The sequence below is a fragment of the Heloderma suspectum genome, chromosome 4 (assembly GCF_057233095.1).
Source record: "Heloderma suspectum isolate Gila_16-S chromosome 4, 16-S_ref, whole genome shotgun sequence".
Lineage (NCBI taxonomy): Eukaryota > Metazoa > Chordata > Lepidosauria > Squamata > Helodermatidae > Heloderma > Heloderma suspectum.
Window position 1 is genome coordinate 311,844,189 of NC_139461.1, and position 26,393 is coordinate 311,870,581.

The 26,393-nt window shown below is 50.2% G+C and overlaps 1 protein-coding gene across 1 annotated transcript in view; it reads left to right on the plus strand.

Annotated features, from left to right (window-relative positions):
* The first annotated feature begins 5,399 nt into the window (after positions 1–5,399).
* XKR7 (XK related 7) overlaps positions 5,400–26,393 on the plus strand; it is a 65,596-nt gene continuing 44,602 nt past the window's right edge. Inside the window, exon 1 of the mRNA XM_084854553.1 lies at positions 5,400–6,140. Within this exon, the coding sequence (XP_084710679.1) occupies positions 5,518–6,140 (623 nt within the window). The 5' untranslated portion in view covers positions 5,400–5,517. The remainder of the gene's footprint in view (positions 6,141–26,393) is intronic.

The window sequence follows — 26,393 nt, forward strand, 5'->3', positions numbered from 1 at the left end:
CGCATGAGCGCCCTAAAGGATCTTTCTGGCCCTGCTGCCTGAGATGATTTTTTTGCCACCACCTACTCCCAGTTTATGTTTTATAATACAATTTTATTAATTTTGCAATGACAAGCAAACAAGAAGGAAATTATATCAAGTTTAACTCTTGTTTTTGACAGAGGGTAGTACATTCCCCCCGCCCTTACTTTACAGGCAAAAATATGGGTGGAATATGCTGCATGGGGTGCTTGGAGATTCTCTTTATGGCTCTTCAGAATAGCAAATTATATTCAGCTCCTTTCCATAATCTGAGGAAAGGCTCTGATAGAAGCTGCTGCACATGGCCTGATTTGCATATGAAATAACATCGGGCCACATTGCAGGAGTGGGGAACCTTGTTCAGCGGGGGGTGGGGGGGGTGGAGGCAAATTCAGGTTTGGAGAAGTGCCCAGGGGCATGTCCCAGTGAAGGCAAAAGGGGGCAGTGCCAAAGGCAAAAGGGGTGGGGCCAAAACTAACCCTCTTGCTGTCACTAACGAAGCCTGGGGAGGGCATTTCCATCTTTTAGAAGGGGGAGAAAAACGCTGAAAAACTACCAAACCATCACTGACTGGGGGAAAGAGGTGGGACCAGGAGAAGGGGGCATGGCCCTCTTGGGAAACCCAGGAGGGTTGGATTTGGATCCCAGGCCTGGGGGTCCCATCCCTGCCATACTGTTAAAAATCAGATATTTTAACTGTGGAGGCTGGTGGCTCCGATATCCGTGGAGCAGTGCAACTGCTCCAGGTTTCAGTCAGAACCACTCAGAACTCTGAAGGAGCTCTCCAAGGTGCTCTGCATGTTGAACAAGGGAGGCTTTGCACCTTGGAGAGCTCCTCTGGAGTTCTGACTGAAGCCCGGAGCAGATGCACTGCCCCACTGACATCGGAGCCACCAGCCTCCACTTGCCTTTAGCGAATTTAAATGGATCCCTCCATTGTTCTCCATGGCTCTTTGCCACAGCCCCGTCTATCATGACTTCTGTGTTGGAAGCTCTGCAGTCTTCCAGCTTTTAGCTCTTACCCTGTGAGATGCCATCAGCATGAACGCAATTCCTGCTGGCTGAGATTTGTGAAATAGAATTGCTGCACATTGAACCCAGGACTTCCTGCATGTGTTTTGCCCCTGGACTGTGACCCCTGTCCAGACCTAGTTCTAGGAAATGGGTGCTCTTTTTGTATACAGGTTTACTGAGCAGGGGCGGCAAAGGGGGAGGGGAGTCTTTGCATACCTCTTCCATCTTTCTCGTGGTGCTGCTAGCCCTCTCTCCACCCCCGCCATCCCCGGTCTATCTCCCCAGCTCCTAAGCATGGCATGACTGCCCTGGCTAAGCCTCAGCCAAGGGAACAGCTCACCATGAGTCAGACAAGCATCTGATCTGACGGCTTCTGACAAAGTGCACCACCAGCAGCATCACTGAAGCATTTTCATGAAAGGAAAACAAAACAATAACCAAGCAAAACCCAAAGTACTAAATACAGACTTGGAAACTGGCTCTCACCTGCCTCTCACTTCTCACCTAGAACTCTCCTTATGCAGAGGCTGGAATGCCACAGAATAAACGCTTGTGAGCAGGGCTAATGGTGAAATGTTGTCAAGCTGCACAGCTCCCATGAGGTAAGTGAAAGGTCTGAAATGCACATGCTGACTTGAAGTAACCCGCCCAATCTTGACTTGCAGGTTATTAATCACTTCATATGAGGTGTTGTTCTGCCCTCCCTTCCTGAAGTGTCAGTCAGTGCTGGACTGCTCCATAAGCAGCCAAGTATGTAGAGTACTGAAGGTATGGGTGATGGCAGGATGGGGACTGAAGCACTGGAAGCAAATTCCATGGGGGTGGGGGAGCAGAAGTCAGAAAGTGGGTTGCATAACAGTATCATGGGAAGGTCATGCTGGAGGCAGGCAGGCACAGACCACGGCTGAGCTGAGGAGCCTAGAACAGAGAAGTTGGGAGGCATCAACATAAGAACGTAAGGAGAACCTGGCTGGAGCAGACCAGAGATCCATATACCCTGATATCTCACAGTGGCCAACCAGGCCTCCAAGAAGCCACACGTAAGGCTTGAACCAGCCAAGAGCCCACTTTTGTCCCCACCATCTGGGAAAGGCCATGCTGGCACACAGGAAAGGACTGTAGCTCAGAGGTAGAGCCCCTGCTTTGCATGCAGAAAGTCCCAGGTTTGACCCCTAGCATCTCCAGGTAGGGCCGGAAAACACTTCTCTGAATCCCTAGAGAGTTCCTGTCAGTCAGAATACTGAGCAAGATGGAGCCATGCTCTGACCTGGTAAAAAGCAGCTTCTAAAAAACCTGCATTCCCCAGCCAGCATGGCTGGTAAGAGAATGCTGATGTTGTAGGACTTTTTTCTGCCTAAACATGCACAGTTTTGCACCCTTAGAGGTATACTGCCCTCGTCCACGGAGATCCCATTTGGAGTTCTCATCATTAGTAGCCCCCAACAGACCTGTGTGACACGAATCCATCCAACCATTTATAACGCCTCTTTCAGCCTGAGTGCTGAATTCAAAAGGGGCAGGACCAAAGGCAAAAGTGGGGAGGGGCAAAATACCAGAATATTTCAGGTGAACATTCATACTGCCAGTAACTAAGCCTTGAGAGGCATTTCAATGTCTTAGAATAGGGTGGGGGGGGGGTGAAATGCACAAAGGCTGGGAAATCACCAAAACACCAGTAGTCAGCGGGGGGGGGGGGTAAGGAAAGAGGCATGGCCATCTGGGGACCCCCAGAGGGCTGGATTGGGACCCCAGGAGAGCCAGATTTGGCCCCTGGGCCTGAGAGTTGACACTGCTTGTTTCTAAGAACACAAGGAGAACCTGACTTGATCAGGTGAAAGCCGTGGAGGCTGGTAGCTCCGATGTCAATGGGGAGGTGAATCCACTCCAGATTTCAGTCAGAGCTCTAAAGCAGCTAGCCAAGGTGAGAAGCGCTTTGAATAGTACCTTTAGAGTTCTGGCTTAAACCCGGATTAGACCCACCACCCCACTGACATTGGAGCCACCAGCCTCCACTGTATGAAAGATTCCTCGGGTAGCCTAGCTTTTTGCTTCTTACAGCACCAATGAGATGTTTTGGGGGAAGCTCACAAGGGGGGCTTGAAGGCAATTGTTTTTGGTATTTTGTTCACCCCCGCTTTGCCTTTGGACCTGCCCACCACTGGAATGCAGCCTCCCCACCCCACCCGCTTCTCCAAAAGTGAATCTGATTCTAGGGCTGAATGGAGGTTTGAAACCCCTGCTAAAAAGGCACATCTTGAAACTGTGAGTTGCTGGTTCTATTCAGCCATGTTTCTTACATGCTGCTGAAGAAGATATGACACCACACAGTCCTAGTTTTTCTCTTTGGAGCAAGATTGACAGTTAATCAAACGCCCGATCTCAGTCAAGCTCCTTCCATTCAAGCCTTCTCTCTCCTGTTCTGAGGTTTCAGGGTCTGCCCTTTTTGCAGGCTTTCTCTCTCTTGTTAGCCAATTTTTAAAATCTTCATTTCTTGAAGTTCCTACAGGAAACTTCATCCTCTGAGATTCTATGGATCCTCCTGCACAATGTTTCCTTTGCCTTTCTGCTCAGGGGAATTAGCTAAACCCTGGGGGAGACTAAAGATTACTGGGAAATTATTTCTCCATCATTTGTCCAGGCTGTGAGCCCCTGGAGGGTTTTCTTTGACATCTTGCCAGAGCATGATCACAAGGAATGACATAAAGACAGGCCCCCATTTGGGTTACAGGCCATGAGTTGCTCAGGCCTGTCATAATGACAGAGGAAGAAATGAATGCAAAGAAGAAAAGAGGAAATATTCTGTTTTATTTTTATTTAATAACATCTTGCTTGCCATTTCCTAAGGCTTTGATTGTGACATAACAAATAATGTAATTTTTAAAAATCCAACTACAATGTAAAAAAATCATCTATAGTGTAGATTCTGTAGAAAGGCATTGTAAGGACTGCTTGCCTGGCTGACTCACTGATGTGTCAAAAAAGCATCAAGGCTGCAATCTTGTGCACATTTACCTGGAGTAATTTCCAATTACTACAACTGGAGTTGCTTCTGAATGAACATGCATAGGATTGAGCTCACATATGCTTACAGAGGAGAGGGAAGAAACCTGAAATTTGGTAGGCACATTGTGCAAGGCAGCCTAACTACTAGCATTTTCAAAAGGCTGTTCTGTATCTGCCCCTTGAAACGGGGGGCATGAAGTGCACCCCCCAAATGATTACAAAATCTTCACACCAGCTGAACCCTCTGAGGGCATAAGAGGAACTTGGGAGGCTTTGCAGTGGCGGTCAACCCAAGTATCCCTTCCATAAAGCCACTTGGCAGTGTGGGTGGCAGGGTGTGGGTGGGATTCCCTCATGAAGAGCGGAGGACAGAGTGCAGCACAGATCACACGACTCACACCTGATGGGCTGGACTCACATTCCAGTCCCCAGCCCTGCAAGAGGTATTGTACTCAACCAGGATTAAGTTGGTGCGTGGGAGGTGCTCTTCTTGGGTCCTGCGGGGGCGGGGGGGGGGTGCAGAATGATTCGAGAGGTCTCGCTCACTCTCCAGCAGGCTGCAAATCCCAAACACCCCCCCCACACACACACACACACACTCGCTGTCTTATCTGTGCAAAGCGTCCTCCAAGCGAGAATTGCGGGGCCGATGTGATTAGTACAGCTCCCAGCACATCTTTGGCGAGGGCTATATATTGGTACTGAGCAGCGGACGCAGCAGCAGTAGCCCCCTCTTGCCCCACCCAAGAGACTGCCAGATCTTGCCAAGACCCCCCCCCCCCTTCTCCAGTGGAAAGACGAGAACAGCAGAAGGATCCCGAAAGGGCGCGGAGGATGGAATATGGGAAGGGGAAGCAGCTTCTCCCAACGGGAGGCATGCTCTAGGCTGGCGGGGCGGGTCCGTGGCTCTTTCCCCCTCACCTTTTACTGGCGGGTGGGGGGAGCACGAAGTTCCAGACAGGTTGCAGGAGGGATGACTTCAGGAGCCGGGGCAGGGAGGAGGGCATGGGGGCGTGGCCGGGCGGGTGTCCGGCGTTAATGGAGCGGGGAGGCGCGAGCAGAGGCCGACGGGACCCCTGCGGGACCGAGGCAACCCAGGGAAGCGACGAGGGCGCGGCCGAAGCGCGGTAGCAGGGCGCCGCCCCGAGGAGCCTCCCGTCGCCGCCGGAGGAGCCTGCCGTGAACAAGCGGGCTGGAGGAGCGAGGGGGGAGTGGGAGTGGGAGGGAGGCGGGCAGGCGGCTCTCCGACTTGCGGCGCCCGCTCGCCCTCCACGCCTGATGCAGGGGGGCGACTGAGAGGGGAGGGGGGCGACTGAGAGGGGAGGGGGGCGCTGCCTGCCCGCTCCTCCCCTCCCCTCCGTCCCTCCCCCTCCCCAGTCCGGCCACTCTCCTCCCCGCTCCCCTCCAGCCCTCTCCCTCTCCCCCGCCATCCGGAAGTCCCCGTCTCTCCCTCCTTTCTCCCTCCGCCTCTCCTCCAACATGGCCGCGAAGTCGGATGGAGGAGCGGCCGCCGCCGCCGCCGCCTCCTCGTCGACGGCGGCGGCGCTGCGCCGGGAGGGCTCCGACGACGGCGGCGGCGGCAGCTGCAGCAGCAGCCTGGCTCGGGGCGCGCGCCGGGGGCCGCCGCCGCCGCCCCACCCGGGCCCGGGCAGCCCCGCCGCCGCCGCGCTGCTGCCGGCGCCGCCGGCGGGCCGCGAGTACAGCGTGCTGGACTGCTGCTGGGTGCTGGGCGCCCTGCTGGTCTTCTTCTCGGACGGCGCCAGCGACCTGTGGCTGGCCGCCGACTACTACCTGCGGCGCCAGTACTGGTGGTTCGGCCTGACGCTGCTCTTCGTGCTGCTGCCCTCGCTGGTCGTGCAGCTGCTCAGCTTCAGGTGGTTCGTCTACGACTTCTCGGCGCCCGGCCGAGCCTCGACGGCGCCCGCCGCCCTCCGCGCCAAGGACAGCGGCGGCGCCAAGGACAGCGCCCGCGCCGGCCCCGCGCCGCCGCCGCCGCCCCCTCCGCGGGCCGGGCCCGGCCCCGGCCCCCGCGGCTGCTGCCGCCTCTGCGTCTGGATCCTCCAGTCCCTCATCCACCTCCTGCAGCTCGGGCAGGTCTGGCGGTACGTAGGAAGGCGCCGACCCGCGTGCCGCGTGCCCCCGGGGCGGGGGAGGGGCCGGGCGCCGAGGGGCGCTGTGCGCGCGGAGGGCCCCGCGGGCGACCCCGGGGGCGCCCCTTCGTGCTTCCCCACCCGCCCTGCTGCGGCCGGTTGCCCGCCGTGCTTGGCGGGGCGGGAGAGGCCGCGTGGCCAGCGGCTTCTGAAGGGGGGCGGGGGGCAGGGCCCGCTTTTGGGCGACGGGGGCTTCGCACCCTCCAAGCCACAATGGGAACGCCCCCCCCCGCCGAGGCGCCAGAAACGATCTCCCTCCCTCCGCCTCGCGCGCGCGCGCACGCACCGCGCGCGCACCCCGGGCCCCTCGCATGTCGGCCGCTCCCTCCCGAGCAAGCGAGCCCCCCCCTTGCCCACTCCCCCGAAAGACAGGCTTGCTCTCGGGCCCGGCAGCGTGGGCTTCGGCTCCCCAGGCTTTCCGTGCCACACCGCCGCGAAGCTGTGTAGCCGGGCGCCCGGGGGGCGGGAGTGGCCCCCTCCCCGCTTCTCTCCACCCCGGCAGGCCTCCCACTTCTCCTGCCCCAGGATGCGACCCTGGGGCCCTGGACCTGCGCTTCAGGAGCCTGCGAATTGGAGGGGCTCCTGTGATCTTCTGGCTCAGAGCGGCGGGGGGCTAGCAAGACCTGCCTGGCCCCTGTTATGCATTTGAGGGACAATTCCCAGTCCCAGGTCGGCTTAGTTGGAAGGCGCCCCCTTTCCGGGGGGAGGGGGCCGGGAGTCTCGGATTCAAATCCGAAAGGACCGTTGCTGTGGGGTCGGGATTCTCAGCGGCAAGAAGCAGAAAGGCGAGGCGGGTGTCATCCTGATTTGGTGCTCGGTGTGCGGTTGTTTTAAGTGCTGTACTAAATAGGATGTATTTAAGGCACTGCAATGTGGCGGAGGGGAGGGGGAGGCCTGCAACTATGTAAGTGGGGCTCTCCTACGGTGTGTCATCGGCCAGGGGAAACGGGGCCTGTGAAATGGAATGCAAGGGCAGAGGGCAGGGCGGCCAGGGACTACTCGTGCGGGGCGGAGTTGTGTCAGAGATGGAATGACCAGTATGGAGGCCACTGTACTGTGCAGCGTCCCCAGCAGCAATTGGAGTCGCTCTGCCTGCTCCACTCCATGCCCTGAACTTTCTAAGAATTCAGAGTGGGCTGAGGTGGCCTGTTTGTCGTAACAAGGTCCCCAAGCATCTTGTACAGCCTTCTCTACCTGGTTGCCCCCCACTCGGCTTGGACTACAACTCTCATCATTACAGGACACTATGGGAGCTGCAGTCCAACACATCTGGAGAGCACCCTGTTGGAGGTGGGCGATCTGATACATTGCCTGCATCCTTCAGTTGGTGGGGGGGGGCAGGGGGGAAGCTGAGGCTGGGAGATGGTTGCTGCAGGGTCTGAGTCCCTGCAGCATGGCCACCTCTCAGATAGCTACAGTGTCTGCAGCTCCGTTGAAATTAAAGTCCTCTCCCTTTGGAAAGAGGACACAATTGTTTCATTTTTCCTAGCCCAAGCCCACCTTCCTCATCACCCCTCCCCTCCTCCCCTGCATTTTATCCTACTCCTTGGCCACCCCCAAAGGAGCAGAGCCATGAGCAAGAGCCCAGCAGCCCTCTGGGAGCTGGCTTGAGAGAGAGCACAGATGGGGAAGGCACACCGAACCCCTCTCCACCCCAGGGCTCTTCGATGCTCATTTCCCGGCAGGTCTATTTCCTCCGGCCAGACTATTGAGCTGCCCTTCTGCTTTTTCCACCCCAGACAGCTCTCCCTTTCCTGAGTCCCTGAGCTCCCTCCACTCCCCTCCCAGCCCAACCAGCCTGTAATGGATCTTTCTGCTGGGGAAGTTGGAGCTGGGCAGGAGACAATGGTGAATTCCTGAAAGAGTCTGCTTAGCTATTCATCGATCGTGCAAATTGGAGCTGTAGGAGGGGGTTCTCTCGCCCGTACGCTCCTGGGTAAGGTGAGGCCTTGTCTGCTGGCAGGGATGCCATGTGGGTGTGTTTGCCTCCATTGTCACGGCTCTGGTCAGACAGGGAAAACTCGATAACCCAGAGCACCTGTTATTAATACAGCAATGGCCTCCTTGGCTGTTTCTATTCCCATTCCAAAGCGGGCAGGCAATGTCCCCCCTCCCATTCGTGATTCCAGCCCAGTCCTATCACAGCTGCTGACATGGGAAATTGACAAGGGAACGCAGCGCAGTTCTCTTCATAGAGAAATGCAGCCTCAGTGGATTTCATCAGTTCGCAACATAGCGTAAATCTGAATTTCCCTTACATCGGGGAATGCCACGTGCAGGGCTTGCAAAAGGGGCTGACAGATTTCCTTTTGTGCTGTTCACCATTGAAGATTTGTGTGGTTTTGTTCTTTGCTGTTTGGACATTGAGAAGCCCCCAGCTACTTAGCTCCAGCAAGAACCTGCTCAACAGTTGCAGATTCGTGAAGTGCAGCTTGCCAGTCTGAATGGAGGAAATTGCTAATTGCCAGCTTAAGGAAAATGTTGAAGTTCTGAAAGCATATGCTAATTCATGCTTGGGCATGAATGAATGCTGAGGGCTTGATTTGAGCTGGGGCTGGCAGGATCCGAGACCCAAAATAGTTTGTGACGCCCCGATTCCCAGCCATGAAACGCAAGAGGGGCATTTTTTAAAAGAAAGAACAAGAAATTGCATTTGAACACACCATAGTCAGTCAAGTGTATCATCAGTAGGTTTTAGCTCCAGAAACCGCAGATTTACTGGCAGGGGGCTGGAGAGGGGAAAATGGACACTGAGTGAGAAACCCCCAGCCACTGCTTCTTTCCAATGGCTTGCTCCCAGGGTCCCTGAACTTATATGCACGCTCACCTCTGCAGATGTCCTGTGCTCTCCCAGGGGGCTGGCCCTACATTTTGGGATCTTAGGGATTCAGAAGACCCCAGTGGGTATAACATCCAGGCAGGGCTAAGCTCTTGCATTATCTATTTGAGAAGTGACTCAAAGTGAATTTTCAAATTTGGTTTGTACTTTTGCAAAGACCCTTCAGACTCTCCTATTGCTTAACTTTTCTATAGCACCATTTGGCATGCAAAACGCTTCGGCTACACAAAATGTGTGAGCCACTGAGAAGAATGCAGCCCACTTGCCAATAATTGCAGCCTGTTGGGTGCTTGGCAACTCTCCACCCATCCACGCATGCATCCACCCATTTTTTGCTGTCCCAGGCAGGAAGCAAAACCAGGTTTATTAAGCCCATGGTGGCCGGCCGTATATGGCCAGTGGGTGGCATTTGACCTGCTGCTGGATCACAACGTCTGCAGATCTGCTCTGGGTTATTTTTCCTTGTGACACCCCTGGGAGGTAGGTGGAGGTGGAGAAACTGCAACTTCCTGCCAAGACCACCATATATATAGCTGAGCAAGGGGGATTTGAATCTGGGTCTCTCACATCCAATCACCCCAGAGGCAGAACCTCCTGCAGTGCATGATTCATTGGTAACTTGCACACTCCTCTGTAGAGGCCCTCCACTAATGTGCCTTTATTCTTTCAGTGGGGTCTGTACGGGAGAACATCTCAGCAGAGTGTGCCCCTATATTAAATTGTGGGAAGAGACAGATACCCAATTGAATGTTCAGCCTCAGGCCCCAAAATGCCTTGGAGCTGCCTTGGCCACCCAAAGCAGAGGAAAGGAAAGTGGCCCCAGACGGAAGGGGGCTGTGTGCCCTGGCCTGTGGTTCACTTAGGAAATTGCTTCTTCTCCACCAGAGATGCATCAGTCAGTTTGGATAGAAACTAAGCAGAACTGGGCTGTAGCGGGCACAGGATCCAGCTTCCTGAGTATCTCATTATTATTTTTAAAGGGCAAGTTTCTAGCCTTTATGGCTACAGCTGTAGGTTTGGGAGTGTAAGGTCAACGCTCGCCCGTTGAAGCTAGAGGAGTGGCTGGATAATTTCCCCAGTGGTCAGGGCCCCGGCTTCACTGCTGTTCTTCACGCTGCCTTGACCTCCCCACAGCTAGGAAAACCAGAAGGAATGAGGTCAAAGCAGGGAAGTTATGCAAATCTGCTTCATTTGCATGCCATGGTCAGGTTTCGGAATTCAGCTTGTCTTGACGCAGAATTTGGATTGGACGTGTTGTTAGCATGGGTACGCACAGGCCTGAAAATAAGCTGCCAGCCATGGACCCAAGGGTGGATTGAATTGCTCTTAAGCCTGCCCAGGTCAATAAACCCCGTGAATGGCTGGACTAAAATGGCATGGCGACAGGGACAAAGTTTGCTCCTCAGCTTGGCTCCCTCCCCCTCCCTGATCAGCTCCACTAGCCAGGGCTTTAAGCCAATTAAAGCTGTCCCGCTCAGGAAGGCCCTCCCAGCTGCAGTCGCTCTTGAGCTGTGTATCAGCCTCTTCCTAATATTGGTATTTGTGGCGCTTGCTCCACTGACCAGTTAAATGCGGTTTGCTAAACCCATTAGCAAGGCTGGATTTGGTGCAGAAAGTGTACGGTTGTCTCTAAGAAGTGATGAGTTATTACCGGATGAACTGTGCCCGGAAAAAGAGGAATGCGAGGCTGTTTTTCCCTCCCCGCAACCCTTAAGACCCTTTTTAGCACAGTTCTGGGGACATCAGTAGACTCTATGGGAGGGCCGCCAGCTTTGTCGTGGAAGACATGCTTTGTCTGCACAAGGTCCTAGGTTCAGTTTCTGGCATCTGGTTGTAGGATCTTTGGGTTCTAGGACTGGGAAAAACCTCTGCCTGATACCCTGCTGCTGCCAGTCAGAACAGAGAATATTTGGCTAGATGGACCAATGCTTTGACTCGGGATGTGTTCAGACTCCGCGATTTCATCTCATTGATTCCAAGTGTGTGTGTATGTGTGTGTGCATGCACATGCACACGCAGTCATGCATTCATGCGCAAGCCTGGCATCTTGTCCGTGAGCATCATTTTGCATCTGCACCATTTATTTTCAAGACCACAGACGGCCTCCATGCAAACCAGACCAGAAGCAGTTGTGGCTTGCTTGGTCGCTGAGAAGGTTCATGGGTGAGAAGGGTGGCAATGTATGTTATGGGCGGGGTACAGGGTTGCTAGGGGGCTTGGAGCAGAGACAAGGTGGCTCAAGGAGGTGGGACAGAGCCGCCCCTGCCCTGGAAAGCCAGAAGCCCAAGGAAACAATGGGTGTTGCAGGCAGGGCATTGGCAAAAGGCGGACTGAAGAAGAAGGTAGGTCTAGGGGAAGCATTGGAAAGAAGAACTCGCGTAGTACACTATTGTAACCCAACAACCCTAACGTTTACAAGGAAGACCAGAAAGCAATGGATTTCTCATAGCCAGCCCATGCTTTGGGTCCACGTTCCTAGTTCCTCTTCATTTCATGCAGTCTTCAGGAAACATCTGACTGAACACAGTTGCCCTGATCATCCTGCAGTCTCTTGCAGGCAAGGGAGCTCTGATATGAGTGCCTGGCCTGTATCACTGGAGCAGGGAAGCAGCCCACAGTGGAGCGGGGCCAGATCTACACATGGTGTCATATCATTACGATCCCATCGTGATAACGCTATATCCCTCTTGTGCATTTATACCTCATAGGACACACAATGACGTGTGTTGCGGTACACTGGATAATGTGGAATAAAAAGCAGGAAATAGCCCCACAACAGCGGTATATTGCATGTGTGATGTGCCCCAACAGTTTCAGTAAAGCACTAGGATAGATCTAGCCCTGGGCTCTCTGGGCAGCATCAGTGGGATATCAGGGACAGGGGGTGGGGTTGTCACCATAGCCTTTATGGATTCCATTTCTCTTGTAGGTTCCCCATCCATTAGACCACCTACATCAAGTGTGTGTGAACCTGGTTTTCAGGATTCTGTTAGCATGCTGTCCACCCCACTGCCTAACGGACTCCATAACTGAGCTGGTTGAGGGGGTCTTGGGCGGGGCCTTGGGCCCCCCAGGCATTCGGTGCTGGAGGACTTTGCCATCCCTGTCAGGATTCCTGGCGTGGGGGCAGCTCAGGAGCCCCCGCCTGCTATGGCAACTATGGGCCTGTTCCAACGTGCATCGGAGACTACGCATGGAAGCCTGGGGGTATTCTTGATTTAGCATTCTGTTTAGATCAGGATAGGATTGGGTAGGTCCAGAAAGGGAAGAGTTTTAGATTACTTGGATTATTTAGACTATTGTGTCAGAGCATTACCCAGAAAGGTTTGGGATACCAGCAAGATCTGACCCCTGCAGCCCTATTAACAGAGGTGATCTGTAGGGATGCTTTCTCCCTCACCGTCCTCCTGCTGCCCTAAGGTCATCCAAGGACTGGGAGGCTTTATTCTATTGGGGGCTCTGCCAGCATCAGAGAACGGCTGCTGCATGCAACTAGGACGTTGGCTTTTTTGGTAGTGCTCTGCTTCTCTGGAACTTTGCCAGGGAGGACTGAGCAGGCCAGCTCCTTGCCTTCTTTAGGATAGCTTTCCCCAAATTGTCGCCCTCCAGATCCCAGCCACCATAAGAACATAGGAAAAGCCATGCTGAATCAGTTCAAAGGCCTATCTAGTCCAGCATTTGATTCACACAGTGGCCAACCAGCTGCCTGTGGGAAGCCCACAACTAGGGTGCTGGCTGAGAGTGATGGGTATTGTTGTACTCCACATCTGGAGGGCCTCCAGTTGAGGAAGACTGTGAGAAAACGGTCCCCTCCAGGAGGTTTCCTTTCTCCCTGGCATAAGATCAATGGGGAATTTATCATCTTGGATATTTTGTTTTAGATTAGCATTAATGCTCTGATGTTTTGTGGGCTGTATGTTTTGATCATTTTAATTGTGGCAATGAATTTGAATTGTATATGTGTCATGTGTTTTCATTTTGGTAAGCCTCTTCAAGGGCACTGCTGGGAAGCAGGGTGTAGCTTGAAATAAGAAAGTGTAAAATAACTGCAGCCATGCAGACTTCAAGGGCACATGGAAGCTTTGGATTGGGACCTGCAGGACCTTCTTGTGGAATGGCGCTGCCAAGGCCGAGGGGGACCTGGGCAAGATGCTCTCTGGGGGTTGTGTAGAAACCTGGTGGAAACAAACGGGACATGAGCAAGAGACCATTCTGGGCCAACCCAACTGCACAAGCAACCCTTGGGAAGGCAATGTTTTCAGGGGTTCTTGGCCAGTAGCGTGCAATCACCCAGAGTGGCAAAATATCTTGTGAGAAGCAAATCTGAAGACTGTGGCAATCTGCAGGCACTTGCCCAGATCCAGTGTTTATGATTTTTCTCCCCATAGGAGAAAATCAATCCATGGAGGCTAGAAATCAATCCATGCTTGATCTGTTGAAATGCATGGAATCCCACATGCACATGAGAGAACTGTGTGTGTGATGTGTGCATGTGAATGTATAAGGACCTCTGGATCAGGGCACTCATCTGCCCAAGACTCGGAGAGTGCATGAGGCTTGCAGGCTGTAATTCTGTGCACAGTTACGAAGGAGAAAGACCCACTGAAATCAGTGGGACAATTCTGAATAAACCTTCATAGGCTTGTGTTGTAAAAATATCTCCAGCAATTTAGTATTCTGAATAACTCCCTGCTTTTTCCTGTCACTCTGTATCCCCCTTTCTTGTTGTCCGTTGCAGCCCTGCTCCTTCCATCCTTCCTTCCTTCCTTCCTTCCTTCCTTCCTTCCTTCCTTCCTTCCCAAAGTGCTTGCAATTCTGTAAAATGTTGCGGAAAACCAAATAAGCCCATATATGCAATACTGAATGGTTGCATAATTCATTGTGAGTTCATAATATTTGGGGGCATGCTCAGAAGTTGGCCTGCTGCCATCTCATGGGAGAAAATTCAGTCACTGTGCCTCCCCACTATTATCCTTAACAGCCTGCTATCTCTCCCCGCCCCCGCCCAAAACCAGGTTCCTCTTTGCTCGGATCTTGCAAACTGAGCTACTCATCCAACTGGACCTACATACTTACTGCCTTGGGCAACAGATTTTGTGCACCACTAAAGGCAGCAAATTGTCAGTTTTTTAATCTATTGTTATATTATTGCTAGGGGGCACAATTTGGATTTTCCGGCTCAGGCCCCAAGGGGGCCATATGCAAATACTCCAGATTTGTACCTACTTCTCAGTGCTTAATTTCTAAAATGGGAGGTGCAGGGAATTAGAAACGTTTGCAAATCAGACATGGTTTCCAAACAATCCTATGCCTTGAAACAGCTGCACAACAGGCAGAAATTCAACAGGTGCTACTTTTACCACCTCAATTCCATATCGACCTGTTGATTTTCTGCTTTTTAGGCAGCTTTTTAGGCAGCCCTTGGCAAGAAAAAAAGATGTTGACAATCTCGGCCGTACCCTAGAATCCTTTACCTCTAACCCAAGACATTTGGCAGAGTGATTGTGATTGCACAAGAATAAGGGAAATATTCTTTGCACATGCTCAGATTGACTTTTCTACTCACAAGTTCCAGGTTTGTTTACTTTGCAAAGCGAGGGGAGATACAGAGATCGGGTTACATGACCACAGAGGGGGAAATAAGCTGTAGTTGGCCATCCAGAGCCCATGGTGTGTTGTAGGGTTCTGGGTTGGCTTGTTGACCACAGCAACAAGCCACCATTGCCAGATTCACATGACACAGCAAGCCCTGCCAGCAAGCCTACACCCCGCAATGCGGCCAGCACCAGGGCTCATGGTGTGTGTTTGAAACTCTCAAGGCTGGGCTTTCCCACCTGCTCTGCCCCGACAGCCTGCCTGGAAGCCTTATAAAGAGCAGCTGACTGGGAAGGAACTGAGCCAGCCCTGCTGGGCTTGGGATCCCTGGATGTCCTGATGGTATTCCTGCTGAGAAGCATTGCTGCAGGGGAGAGTCTGTGTTTAGGACCCTCTGGGTCATTGGGGGCGGGGGATACTCCTGAGATCTTTTGACATGTTGAGGGCTGGGATTGTTTTTTACTTTTCGGCATGGAGAAGGGTGGGTTTAGGTTGGAGGTGCTTTTGTGTTTTTGTTTTTGTTTTAAACCTATTGTGGAGATATTGCTTCCTTAAAACTTTTGTAAGTTGCATTTTATTCTTTGAATTTTGGATTTGCGTCAACCTTTGTGAGGCCTTTTTAGGCCGATATTGGCACAGAATTTCTCAGTGATAACATATAAATCCTGGTGAGCCCCTGACTCAAATGCAGCACTCCCAGCGCCTGAATGCACTTCTTGGCCGTTGGGGACAACCCAGCTGTCTTGCTTTGGCTACGAGATCTTATTATGCTGTCAGTCTATTGTTACGCTGGCCCTTAACTTCCCTTTCTGGTGAGAAGTTCTGGGGCACAGTGCTTACCCAGGTTTGGTTTCCTTCGGAGGGAGGTCACTGTAGGCTTATGCTGTTGTGTAACATTTGAATGCTTTGACAAATACACGGATTGGGCATAGGTGGAGGCAGACACCTTAAAGTTAACATTCCAGCAGACAGTCAAATATGTTGCGCTACATCAGACCTCCAGAGAGAAAGGTACCTCTGAACCTCTTGATTCTGTTAGGATATAGAGTCTCCAAAACTCAGTTCACTATCTCACTTGGAAACCACAATTTGTCCCCTTTCTTCCCTTTCACAGACAGGCCTCGATTACATCATCCTTAGCACTGGGAGGGGAAAAAACATGCCCCCTTTCAGCACCTTCTAGGTCAGCCTTCCCCAACCTGGTGCCTGAGATGTTGGGAGGTGTAGTCCAACACAGCTGGAGGGCACCAAGCTGGGGAAAGCTAGGAATTTTCTAGCCATCTAGAAAGCATCCCCTAACCACTTAGCCAGCAGTCTCCCTAACAAAAGATGCCCGTGGCAGCTTTGCCACTGACAATTATGGGAGTTTCAGGGACCCTTTTGGCTTCATTAACTCTCTCCTGTCCAAACCCCCAATCTTACAGCAATATGTTATGTTTTGAAAAGTCTGAAAATTATAGTATTTGGAAGATAAATCAGTATGGTACACAGAAAAAGATATAGATTCATGATATCTCAGTATTTACAAATGCATTTTCTAGGTGAGGAGCAAAAAGGAGGTTAGCCTCTAACAGCACATGTTGAATAACAACAGTACCTATTTTCTCACTGTGTGTATAAGATGCTAGAGTGAGCTGCATCTGTTCCTGGTAATGGGTCTCACCTGCCAAATATTGCAATTTGATTGCTACCGTACCTTGGGAACTGGATCTCAAATATGTGGCACAGCGCACTGAGTGCTGAAACGCCCAAATGTGTAATATTTGGGAAGTGAGGTGCTGTGGTGTGCGTAGCTTGGCTCACGTTTGGGACTCCTCTTGATGAGCTGTCCTGCAGTCCAGCTGCACCTCTCTGTTTGTGGTAATGATGGGCTAGATTGTGTCAGCTGATCTGTAGGGGCCTTCTGAGTGGAGAGCCCTGCCTTTGGGCACATGGTGGAATCTCCTATTGCTTTACACTTCACAGCAGGTGATGCTTCTTCCCCACTGCTGCCCCTCGGCCCAAGTGGGTACTTGAATTTCCAAGAGTAGGCCGTAGGAAAGACGAGCTCACCTTGAGGGCCATAGCTGCCTTGAGTGCCATTTTTTGGAAGAAAGGTGGGGTATAAATCAAACAAATAAAATATAAATATGCAATTAGTTCAGGCCTGATGCTGGGAAAGACTGAAGGCAAAAGGAGAAGGGGACGGCAGAGGATGAGATGGCTAGATAGCATCACCGATGCAATGAATATGAACTTGAGCACACTCCGGGAGAGAGCGCAGGACAGGAAGGCCTGGCGTGCTATGGTCCATGGGGTCACGAAGAGTCGGACACGACTGAACAACAACAACAACATGAAACCCCTGACCCTTCAAGCCAAGCACAGCTCTCTTGCTGGCTGGGAATGCTGGGAGATGTACTCCAATGCATCTGTGAGGGCGCCAGGTTGGGGGAGGCTGCTCTATATTGTGGCTTGTCAGGAGCTTGATCTCTCTCTCCCCCTCCCCCTGTTTTGCAATCTCTGGCTGGCAGAATAACAGGCACATTATTGAGTGGCCAGTCGCGGTTGACAGTGCTAAACTAGATGGATTAGCAGCCTGGCTTGGTATGAAGTGTCTCCTTAAGAGAGGGCCCAGAGAATGGTCTGAATGGTACAGGATCCAGTTCAACTAGCAAGAGCCAGGGAACTCTAACCCTGAGTAAGGGCATGGATAGAAGGCTGCCTGGGAACTATATATAAGCCAATGTTCCAGCAAGGAACAACTAGGCACAAGCTGAGATGATGGTGGTGGGGATGATGGTGATAAAAAAATAAATTAATGCAAGCCTTCCCCCTTGTTGTTTGTTGAGTGCTGTTGACCATCCTGTCCTCTGGGTTCCAAGCTGACTGCACTGTTAGTGTTGCCACCTTTTTATCAATAATGTCTCTGTCTGTCTTAGTGGCTGCCCAGAGGTAGAAGGAAAGTGCTGTAGCTCAGGGAGAGAATGCCGCCATGCAGGGGGTCCCAGCTTAAAGCCTCTGCAGCTCCAGTTGACAGGGCAGGAGGACTGGGAAAGACTTCTGGCTGAGGGTCCAGCCCCAGTTAGCGTTGGAATGGTGGGACCAGGAATCAGGCCTCTTAGTCCACCTTCCCCAACCTGGTGCCCTGAAGAGGTGTTGGACTGCAACTCCCATCATCCTCTGCCAGCATGGCCAGTGGGAATGGGAGTTGCACTCCAACACCTCTGCAGGGCACCAGGTTGGGGAAGGCTCTTCTAGTGTTTGGGGACGTCTTTATGGGTTGCTGTGCCTGGCTACTGCTGGCCCCCATCCATAGGCTGGCAGTCATTTTGGTTTTGTCACTATACCAGGAAATTAAGTGGCTAAAGCAGTGGGACTTCCGAGAACAATTTCTAAGTTAGAGTGGACAACAAACTTGAACTCGAGTCAACAGTGTAGCTTTAACAGGGGACTAGACGGATAAGGGGCCATGGTGGCTTAGTGGTTAAGACGCTGAACTGCAGACTGGAAGGTCAGCAGGACAGCAGTTCGAGACCCGAGTGCTGCGTGACGGAGTGAGCTCCCGTCTTCAGTCCCAGCTTCTGCCAACCTAGCAGTTCGAAAGCAAGGAATTGCAAGTAGATAAATAGGTACCGCCTCGGCGGGAAAGGTAGCAGCGTTCCGTGCACCTCGGTGTTCAGTCATGCCGGCCACAGGACCACGGAAGCGTCTTCGGACAGCGCTGGCTCTTCGGCTTAGAAACGGGGATGAGCACCGCACCCTAGAGTCGGACACGACTGGTTGGGGACACCTTTACCTTTAGACAGATACAAGTAAGGTCTATCAATAGAGATTATCCCAGATGGATAAACTGAACTTCCCCTTGACAGCCAAAGCTGAAGGCACAGCTTTTACACTCTTGAAATTGCTATGGAATGGTCACACTTTGTTCACTCACTTTTTTTTTTTTTTTTTACTAAACATCTCCATGATGTCATCATCAAATTATCCTCTGGGTAGCAGTAAAAGCCATCAATCTGGAAGCACCCTTCAGTTGCCCTGCTCTGCTTCTTTCTGGAAATGACCTTCACTCATTTTGGTAGCCCGCTTGCTCCAAATGGCAAAGCAGGACTTGAAGTGCTCAGTCCCTTGACAAAGCTTTGGGGCTGGGATCTGACCATTTAATCAGTTCTTGCATTAGCAACCCATTCTCCTCTACTAGGTAAATTGCAGGCAAGTGTGAGCTAACACATCTGCAGGTGCCTGTTTCGTGGTGGTGCTGCTGATGGTGGAGGCGTGCACGCGTGCGCACGCGCTGTAAGCCTTTAATCAATGTTCTTTGACGTGACATCATTCAGACTGACTTGCCACATGGAGGTCTGTCTAATTATCTGACTTTGCAAGATGCATAATGGATTAAAATGGCTGCAGCCTTCCTCCCCCTCCAAAGAAATTTCCCTCCTTATTTAAATAAAGGATTATGGACTAATATCTCCAAATTACTTTTTAGGAAAATTCTACTCTGTATCAATTAGGTTTAGATCAGTGGCTTTCTCTCTCTTTCCCTCCACAGTTTTTCTGTCCTTCTTTAAAAAAAGAAGTAGTGAGACAATGATTAATTAATTTGGTTACAACAGGGGATGGTTGCATTTTGATATTTTTCCCCTGACGCTCAGAAATTGGAGGTAGTAATTGGAACAACTTAAGAGCTCTGGCTGGTTGTGGGGAGGGTGCTGGTGAGAGACGCTGGGATTGGTTTGGATTATTTATATCGCTCTGAAGAAGGTTAATAATGAGGGTCTTTAGCTGGTCGCTTGCTGCGTGAGGCATGTCTCCAGGCGATGACTGGAATATGAAAGCATATTTTTCAACAGGTCTGTTCCAGAATGCAACATTTAAAGTGGCACTCGGGTGAAGTGAATAGCACTTGTGGCAAAAGCGAGAGAGAAAACCACACATCCAAACCTTGCAGCATCCCCTGCGTGCGAAACAGAAGCTGCCAAGGCCGCCTATGCTTTGGAAGAGATGCTTATTTATTAGGTGTTCCCACCCATTACAGAATTTTAGTTGATTGAGAACCTGCCTGTTGAATGATTGATTTAAATATATTTGCATAGTACTAAAATCTCAATCTAGATGTCTTTAAAAAAAAATATTGCAGGAAGTGTGAGCTTCTTATCATGACTGATATAGAACCAGTGTACAAAGCACTGGATGGAGTCACATAAGCCACACAGAAGTCTCCTGCCCAAGTAGCCGACACTCCTACCTCATGCAAGCTTGCATGGCTTGCAGCCCGATTTTATGTGCGCTTTCCTTTGATCTTACTCGCATTGTGGTCACGGAGGTTTAACATGCAGGGAGGTGTGCGCCACCGCTTATTGTTAAAGGCCATCGTAAATCTTTTCTTTAATTTAGTTCCCACCTTGTAGCCATGAAGCTCAAGTCACCATACATGGTTCTCCCCCCCCCCAGCCAATTCTTATTCTCACAACAACCCTGTGAGGTAGGCAATGCTGAGGAAGAGTGCGCTGGCCCAAAGTCACCCAGTGAGCTTCATGGCTGAGTGGAGATTCGAACACGGGTCTCTTTGGTCCTAGAAAGACACTCCAATCTAGGCAGTACGCCATACTGACGTTTCAATCTGTGCTACAGTAACACACTTGAAACAAAAAATGCCCCTGGGCTCTTAGCCATTAACCCCAGTTGCAACAGGCCCCCAAGATTCATCGCTGAAGTTGAGGGGGACGTGAGCCCGGGCCATATGCACTCACACTTGAAGAGTTAGCCACCACACCACATCAGCTTCCATTGGTCATTGTTGTCATGATTGCTAGAGGATAAGGCCCTCCGGATAGTAGTCTCTCCCAACTTGAAAACACAGGGCATTTCTCTATCAACGCTGTGCCAGTTTGACTGTCATGGCTTCCCCCAAAGGCTCCTGCGAATAGTAGTTTGGGGGAGGTTACTAAGACTCCTCCACTGGAGTTTCCTAGCCTCGCTCATAGAACTACAGGAGGTTCCCTGGGGATAAGATCTAGAAGTACCAACAACATTTGATATCTGGACGTGTATTTGGAAAGTGGGGGACACTTTTTCATGAGCAGAGAGTACATGACACTAGAAGAGCTCTGCAAGATTATTTCTTTATTTGATTTGTACCCTGCCTTTCTACCAAACTGGGCGGGTTTGTATGAGAGAAGGTGGTCTTTCAGGTACCCTGGTCCCAAGCCGTGTAGGTCTTCTGGGAGCTGGGAGGGGTTAGGATTGCTCAGCCACACCCTCCCCACCCACTGGCATGCCCCTGAAACACCCATTTCCGTCCCACTCCATGAGGTTGGAGTTCCAACCCATAGACACAGAGATGGGCAACTTGTGCCCCTCTAGATGTTTGGACCTACAACTCCCATCAGCCCTAGCCAGCGTAACAAATGGTGACGGATCATGGGAGTTGTAGGCTAAAACATCTTGAGGGCCACAACTTGCCCACCCCTGTACCACCATGGAAACCTCCATAGCAGCTGGGTGGAACCAAAATGGGGGCTCCAACATCAGGAAATCCTTCCTGAGGTTGGTGCTCTGTCTGCAGCCTTGGAGGGGTTTTCGTGCACAGTCCTATGGCCCCTGGGACACTCTCTGTGAACCGTAGGATTGCTCTCTTCTTGACTTATACAGAGGAAGTACCTGTAAATGTAAGAGAGTTAATATCATATATGGTTGTTGGTTCTAGACCTTGTTATGCAAAATCTTGAAGACAGTCTGAAATTCTTTGTTGAATGGGAATCAGAGTCTGCCATTATGGCAAAACTTGCTGCCTATGTAAGAGTTAAGGACAGTCAACAAAAGCGCAGTACATTTATACAGAATTGGGAAACTTTTTAATTAATGTTTGGCATAGCAGAGCACTCCTAAAGGAAATCAACCCTGACTGCTCATTGGGAGGACAGATACTGAAGCTGAAGCTCAAATATTTTGGCCACCTAACGCGAAGAGAAAACTCCCTGGAAAAGACCCTGATGCTGGGAAGGACTGAAGGCAAAAGGAGAAGGGGACGGCAGAGGATGAGATGGCTAGATAGCATCACCGATGCAATGAATATGGACTTGAGCACACTCTGGGAGAGAGTGGAGGTCAGGAAGGCCTGGCGTGCTATGGTCCATGGGGTCACGAAGAGTCGGACACGACTGAACGACTGAACAACAATAGCAGAGCACACTTTTCATCTGAAATGTTGTAAAATCTATGGTTAAGTATAGGTAATTGTATAGATTATGATCTTGTATATATGGAATTGAAAGATTTTTTAAACAAAACAGAAGTTACAAAATCGTCCTTTAAAGTATGATTCCAAATCAAATTAAATTACTTTTTTTAAAACCCCGCAGTTCCTTGGGGTGAAGGAATGAAACCAACTTAAGCCTGCGGTGTGGATAGACCCATAGACACCTGTTCTTAAGGAGAACAAATGGAATCTGCAACAAAATGTTGCAGCGTAGAATGCTCAGAGTGCTAGCATGCAAGCCGTGCCCCCTTCCAGAATATTGCATTCCATCCCCCCACTCCAACAGAAAATCAGCATTCCGTCGCCACTCAACATGTTCCGTCCTTAGTGGCCAGGGTGGGGGTGGGGCAGTTGTGGAGGGGGGTTGTTTCCCTTAAGGTTTTTTCTAAAGACATTTTTTGTTCTTCTGCAAATGTTGGAGTTTCTCCAAGCATGCTGATAATACCTTCCCTTTGTGCATGGATAGTACCATGTTGGCTGCATAAGGATCGGCACTCAGAGAATGAGTTTTCTGTTAGTGCGATCAGGTGCCGTTTTATGGTGATGACTGTTTCAGGCAGGACCTAAAGAGCCTCGGTCCCACATCATGTTGGACAGTGGCTCATAATCCATCTGCATTGATAATACCCAAAGTGTGGAGTAGGAGTTAGAGCAGGCTTCCCCCACTTGGTGCCCTCCAGATGTGTTAGACTGCAACTCCCATCATTCCAGCCAGCAGGTTGTGGGAGGCTGGGTTAGAGGACTGGACTAGGGACTGCACACTCCCAGGTTCAAATCCTCGGTGCCCTTGGGCCAGCCGCTTATCTGATCCTGGCCTGTGTCCTAGGGTTGCTCGAGGGGGCTCTGGAGTGTTGTGTATCAGGACTGCATTCCTGCTGTTATAAGGGTCAGCTGCAAGTAAATGATAACTCTCTCCCCAGCACCTATGGCAGCTGTCAGTGACTCTCCAGAAGCAGAGTTACCGCAAGCTCCATGATGCTTGATTGTAGGGTCCCCGTTTCTCTCCCGCAATTAATTACCTGCATTTAACAGATGCACACTTCCCCCACTGTTGTGGCTTTGCAAATGGCTGATCTTATTTCCCTGATTCTCATAGTGCTAAAGGTGGCACCTGCACAAAACAAATAAATACAACAGCTGGCAAGTGTATTTGTGCTATTTTTAGACGGTGGTGTCGATTCTTACTAGAGTAGGGAGCGGAGTGGGGGCAGCTGCTCACCGCCTCCCCACCCTTCTCACGCACGCACGGAGCTCTTGAGGCCGCAAAGTCCAGGGTGGATTCGGGGCGACGCCTCGAGGCGGCTCTCCTAGGCACACTGAACATGGAATAAATCCCACCGAACTCACCGCTACTCATTTCCAAGGGCTCCAGGAGTGACAGACAATCAGGTCTGCCCCGGAATGGCAACAACTCGCTGGGAATTTTTCATGCAGGAGCGCCACTGAAATAAATAGGTGCTACGTGACGGTAGGATAGTTTTTTAAAAAAATAGATGAGGGGGGAAAGTCGGGGACACCTTTACCTAAACTTTTAGTCATGTCTTGGGAGAAACAAAAAAAGAGAAGCGAGCTTTTCTGCTATGCCAGTTTGCTTTATGAAATTTCTTGGGTTACACAGACCTCTTCTGAACAATGAGAAGCTCTGTGTAACTCCGAAGTATGTACACTCTAACACTACTGAGTCTGACGGTGTGGTCCAAGGACCACCAGTGGCACCTTCAGGTGGTCCCAAGTCTGCAATAGTAGAAAAGGGTGCTGAAGAGATGGGTGTCCCTTTGAAGTTTCCATGACTTGTGGGAGAGGTCGGCCTCTTTCAACAGTGGGAGAAGCTGCCGTGGAAACTACGAAAACCAAGTTGACTGGGATGATGGGAGTTGCAGTCCAACAAATCTGGAGGGCACCAAGTTGGGGCATCTGAAGCAGCTCAGTTTTAATTCAGAAGCCTTTTGAATAACCCCCCCTTCTGCCACTGCCACCAACAACATGGTGGTTATAGGTTGATACCGTGGCTCACGGAGAGCAAGCAAACCAGAATTTATCATTTATTTAAAATTATTTTTAGGCCACTTTTAAGGATGAAACCCTTTGTGGTGTTCAGCCACCACAATATTTCAGATCCGACATCTTACAGCAATCCGGTTTTGTCCTGAGAAAGCCCCTGCCCTACCTATGTTGTACCTTCCACCGTTATGTTAATGGTTATAACGAAGCTCATTTGCTTCTCCTAGCACACAAGCCTCTTGCCTGTAACATGGAGATGGCATTTCGCTGCCAGGGGCTTCTCTGTGGGATCTGCTTGGTCATCAGCTCTGGGAAATTAAATGGTTTTTCAAGAAAACAGAGCAAGAGGAAGCATTTGATTCCTTATTTTTCATGCAGCTGAGGCAGCCTCTGTTCTGCACGCCCCAGTGATGCTCCATCAGCTTGTGGATCGGGGGGGGGGTATTATTCTGGGCTGAAACACAAACTGTGTGATCAAATGCATAACAAATAAGGATCAATGTCCCTTTCTGGTGAGCTGATGGAAGATGAAATCTCGTTTTAATGACAGCTGGGCATCCGACAGGCTGATGCCAGAAGATTTGTTCCCTGCAATGAAAACAGAAGGGGGGGCACTACCTGTTGAATTGGTGACATGTCGGAGCCTGTCCTGAGAGACAGCAAATGTTCATTTTTGAGAGGCTCCTTTTTTTATTTCCCTCCCTCCTTTTCCTAGAATAAACTGTGCTTAAAGTGTCACTGCTGGGAGAAGAAGGGGTGACAACAGGTCACAGATGAAAAGAGGGAAATGGGAAGGAAAGCCTTTGTCTCCCCAGCTCAGTGTTGTCTCCTCCAGCCTTTCCCAACCCATAGTCCAGATGTGTTGGACTACAAATCCCATCATCCCCAGCCAGTATGGCCACTGGTGCCCTCTGGGTGTGTTTGACTGCAAATCTCATCCACCATCAGCCTGCCCACTAGCCATGCTGGCTGGGATAATGGGGGTAATAGTCCAATGCATCTGGGGGTGGGCAGCAGATTGGGGAAGGCTGTCCAAATCCAACTGACAGCAACACGCCAGGCAGAGAAGGGTCCCGTTACCTGCTACTTTTCTTTTTAATATATTTTTCTTTATAAATGAAATAAACAATACCAAAATTACCAACAACCTGATCAATACTACAGTTTCCCAACAATACAATATTCTGATGAGGACACCACAGTAACAAAGAGAGAAGGAAAAAGAAAAAAAAGGAAAAGGGAGGAGAAAAGGAAGTGAAGAAAACAGAAGATTCTTTCCCCGTCCTTCCCCCTCTCCCTCCCGTTTAAAGAATTAAGTTTAAACTCCAATACCCCCCTGGCCTCCAGTGCCATTCTGTTTTAAAAACTATATAACCTTAACAATCTTACAGTTTAATAAACAACCTTACATTTCAATATCATACCATCAATCAAAGAAACAGGTCTACAATTCATTCCCAGAAGCCTATATTATTAATAATAAAAATATATAGTGTTATATAATAATAAAACTTAATATAAACCTTCAACAGTCAGTAATATATTTTATACTAGATATATTGTCTATTTTGAAATAAAAAATATAAAGAAAAGCAAGAAAAAACGAAAGATGAAAGAGTAAACGAATATATGTATAATCATTCATCTTCTGAGCTAGCCTGGATCATGTAGACTAAACACAAACAGTTAACAAAGCTTGGTTAAAGATTCCAGTTCATGGGGTTGTACCAGAATTCTCATGCATTTTTACATTCAGCCATGCCTCTGCCATTCCATGATTTTGAAACTTCTTCACCTGACCTTCAGACACAATGCAAAGTGTAGCAGGATATTTTAAGTAATATTGTAAATTCGTTTGTTTTGCCATATTTTTTGCTTTGATAAATTCTCTTCTTTTATTCGCCACCTCTTTGATGTAGTCTGGAAATAACATAACTTTATCTTGTTTCCAGGAAAGGCTTCCATCCTCTCTTGCCAAATGCAGGATATAATTCTTTGTGGAGACTTTTGCAAATTGAACTGTGGCCGTGTAATCAGTCCCTTTAGCATTTGGCACACGAAATTCCTGCTCAATATCAAGTAAATAATCAGATGGGATAGGGAGTATCTCATGCAAAAGTTTATCCTCAAAAATAGGCAATTTTACATCATTAGACAGATTTTTAATCCCAATAATATGTACATTGGATCTCCTCGTGAAGGCCTCCAGTTGAGAAATTCTATCAGAGGCATTTTTAAAACAAATTTGTGTTTCATTTCCTGCCACTCGGTCTTCTAGCTCATTAATTTTCATCTCCATTTTTTGCCATGATGCATTAATTAAATCTACAGCTCCTTGCAAGGCAGTGATGGAATTTTGGATTAAATCCAACCTTTTGACTTGCTCCGTAAATTGCAAAGATAAAGTCTGTATCAGAGTAAATAATTCCCCTATATCTTCTGTTCTCGAAACTTTTGGCACATGGGGTGCGGGGGGAGTTGATGCCAGCTCCTTTCTTCTCCTCGGCGTGGACGTGTTTCTCTCAAA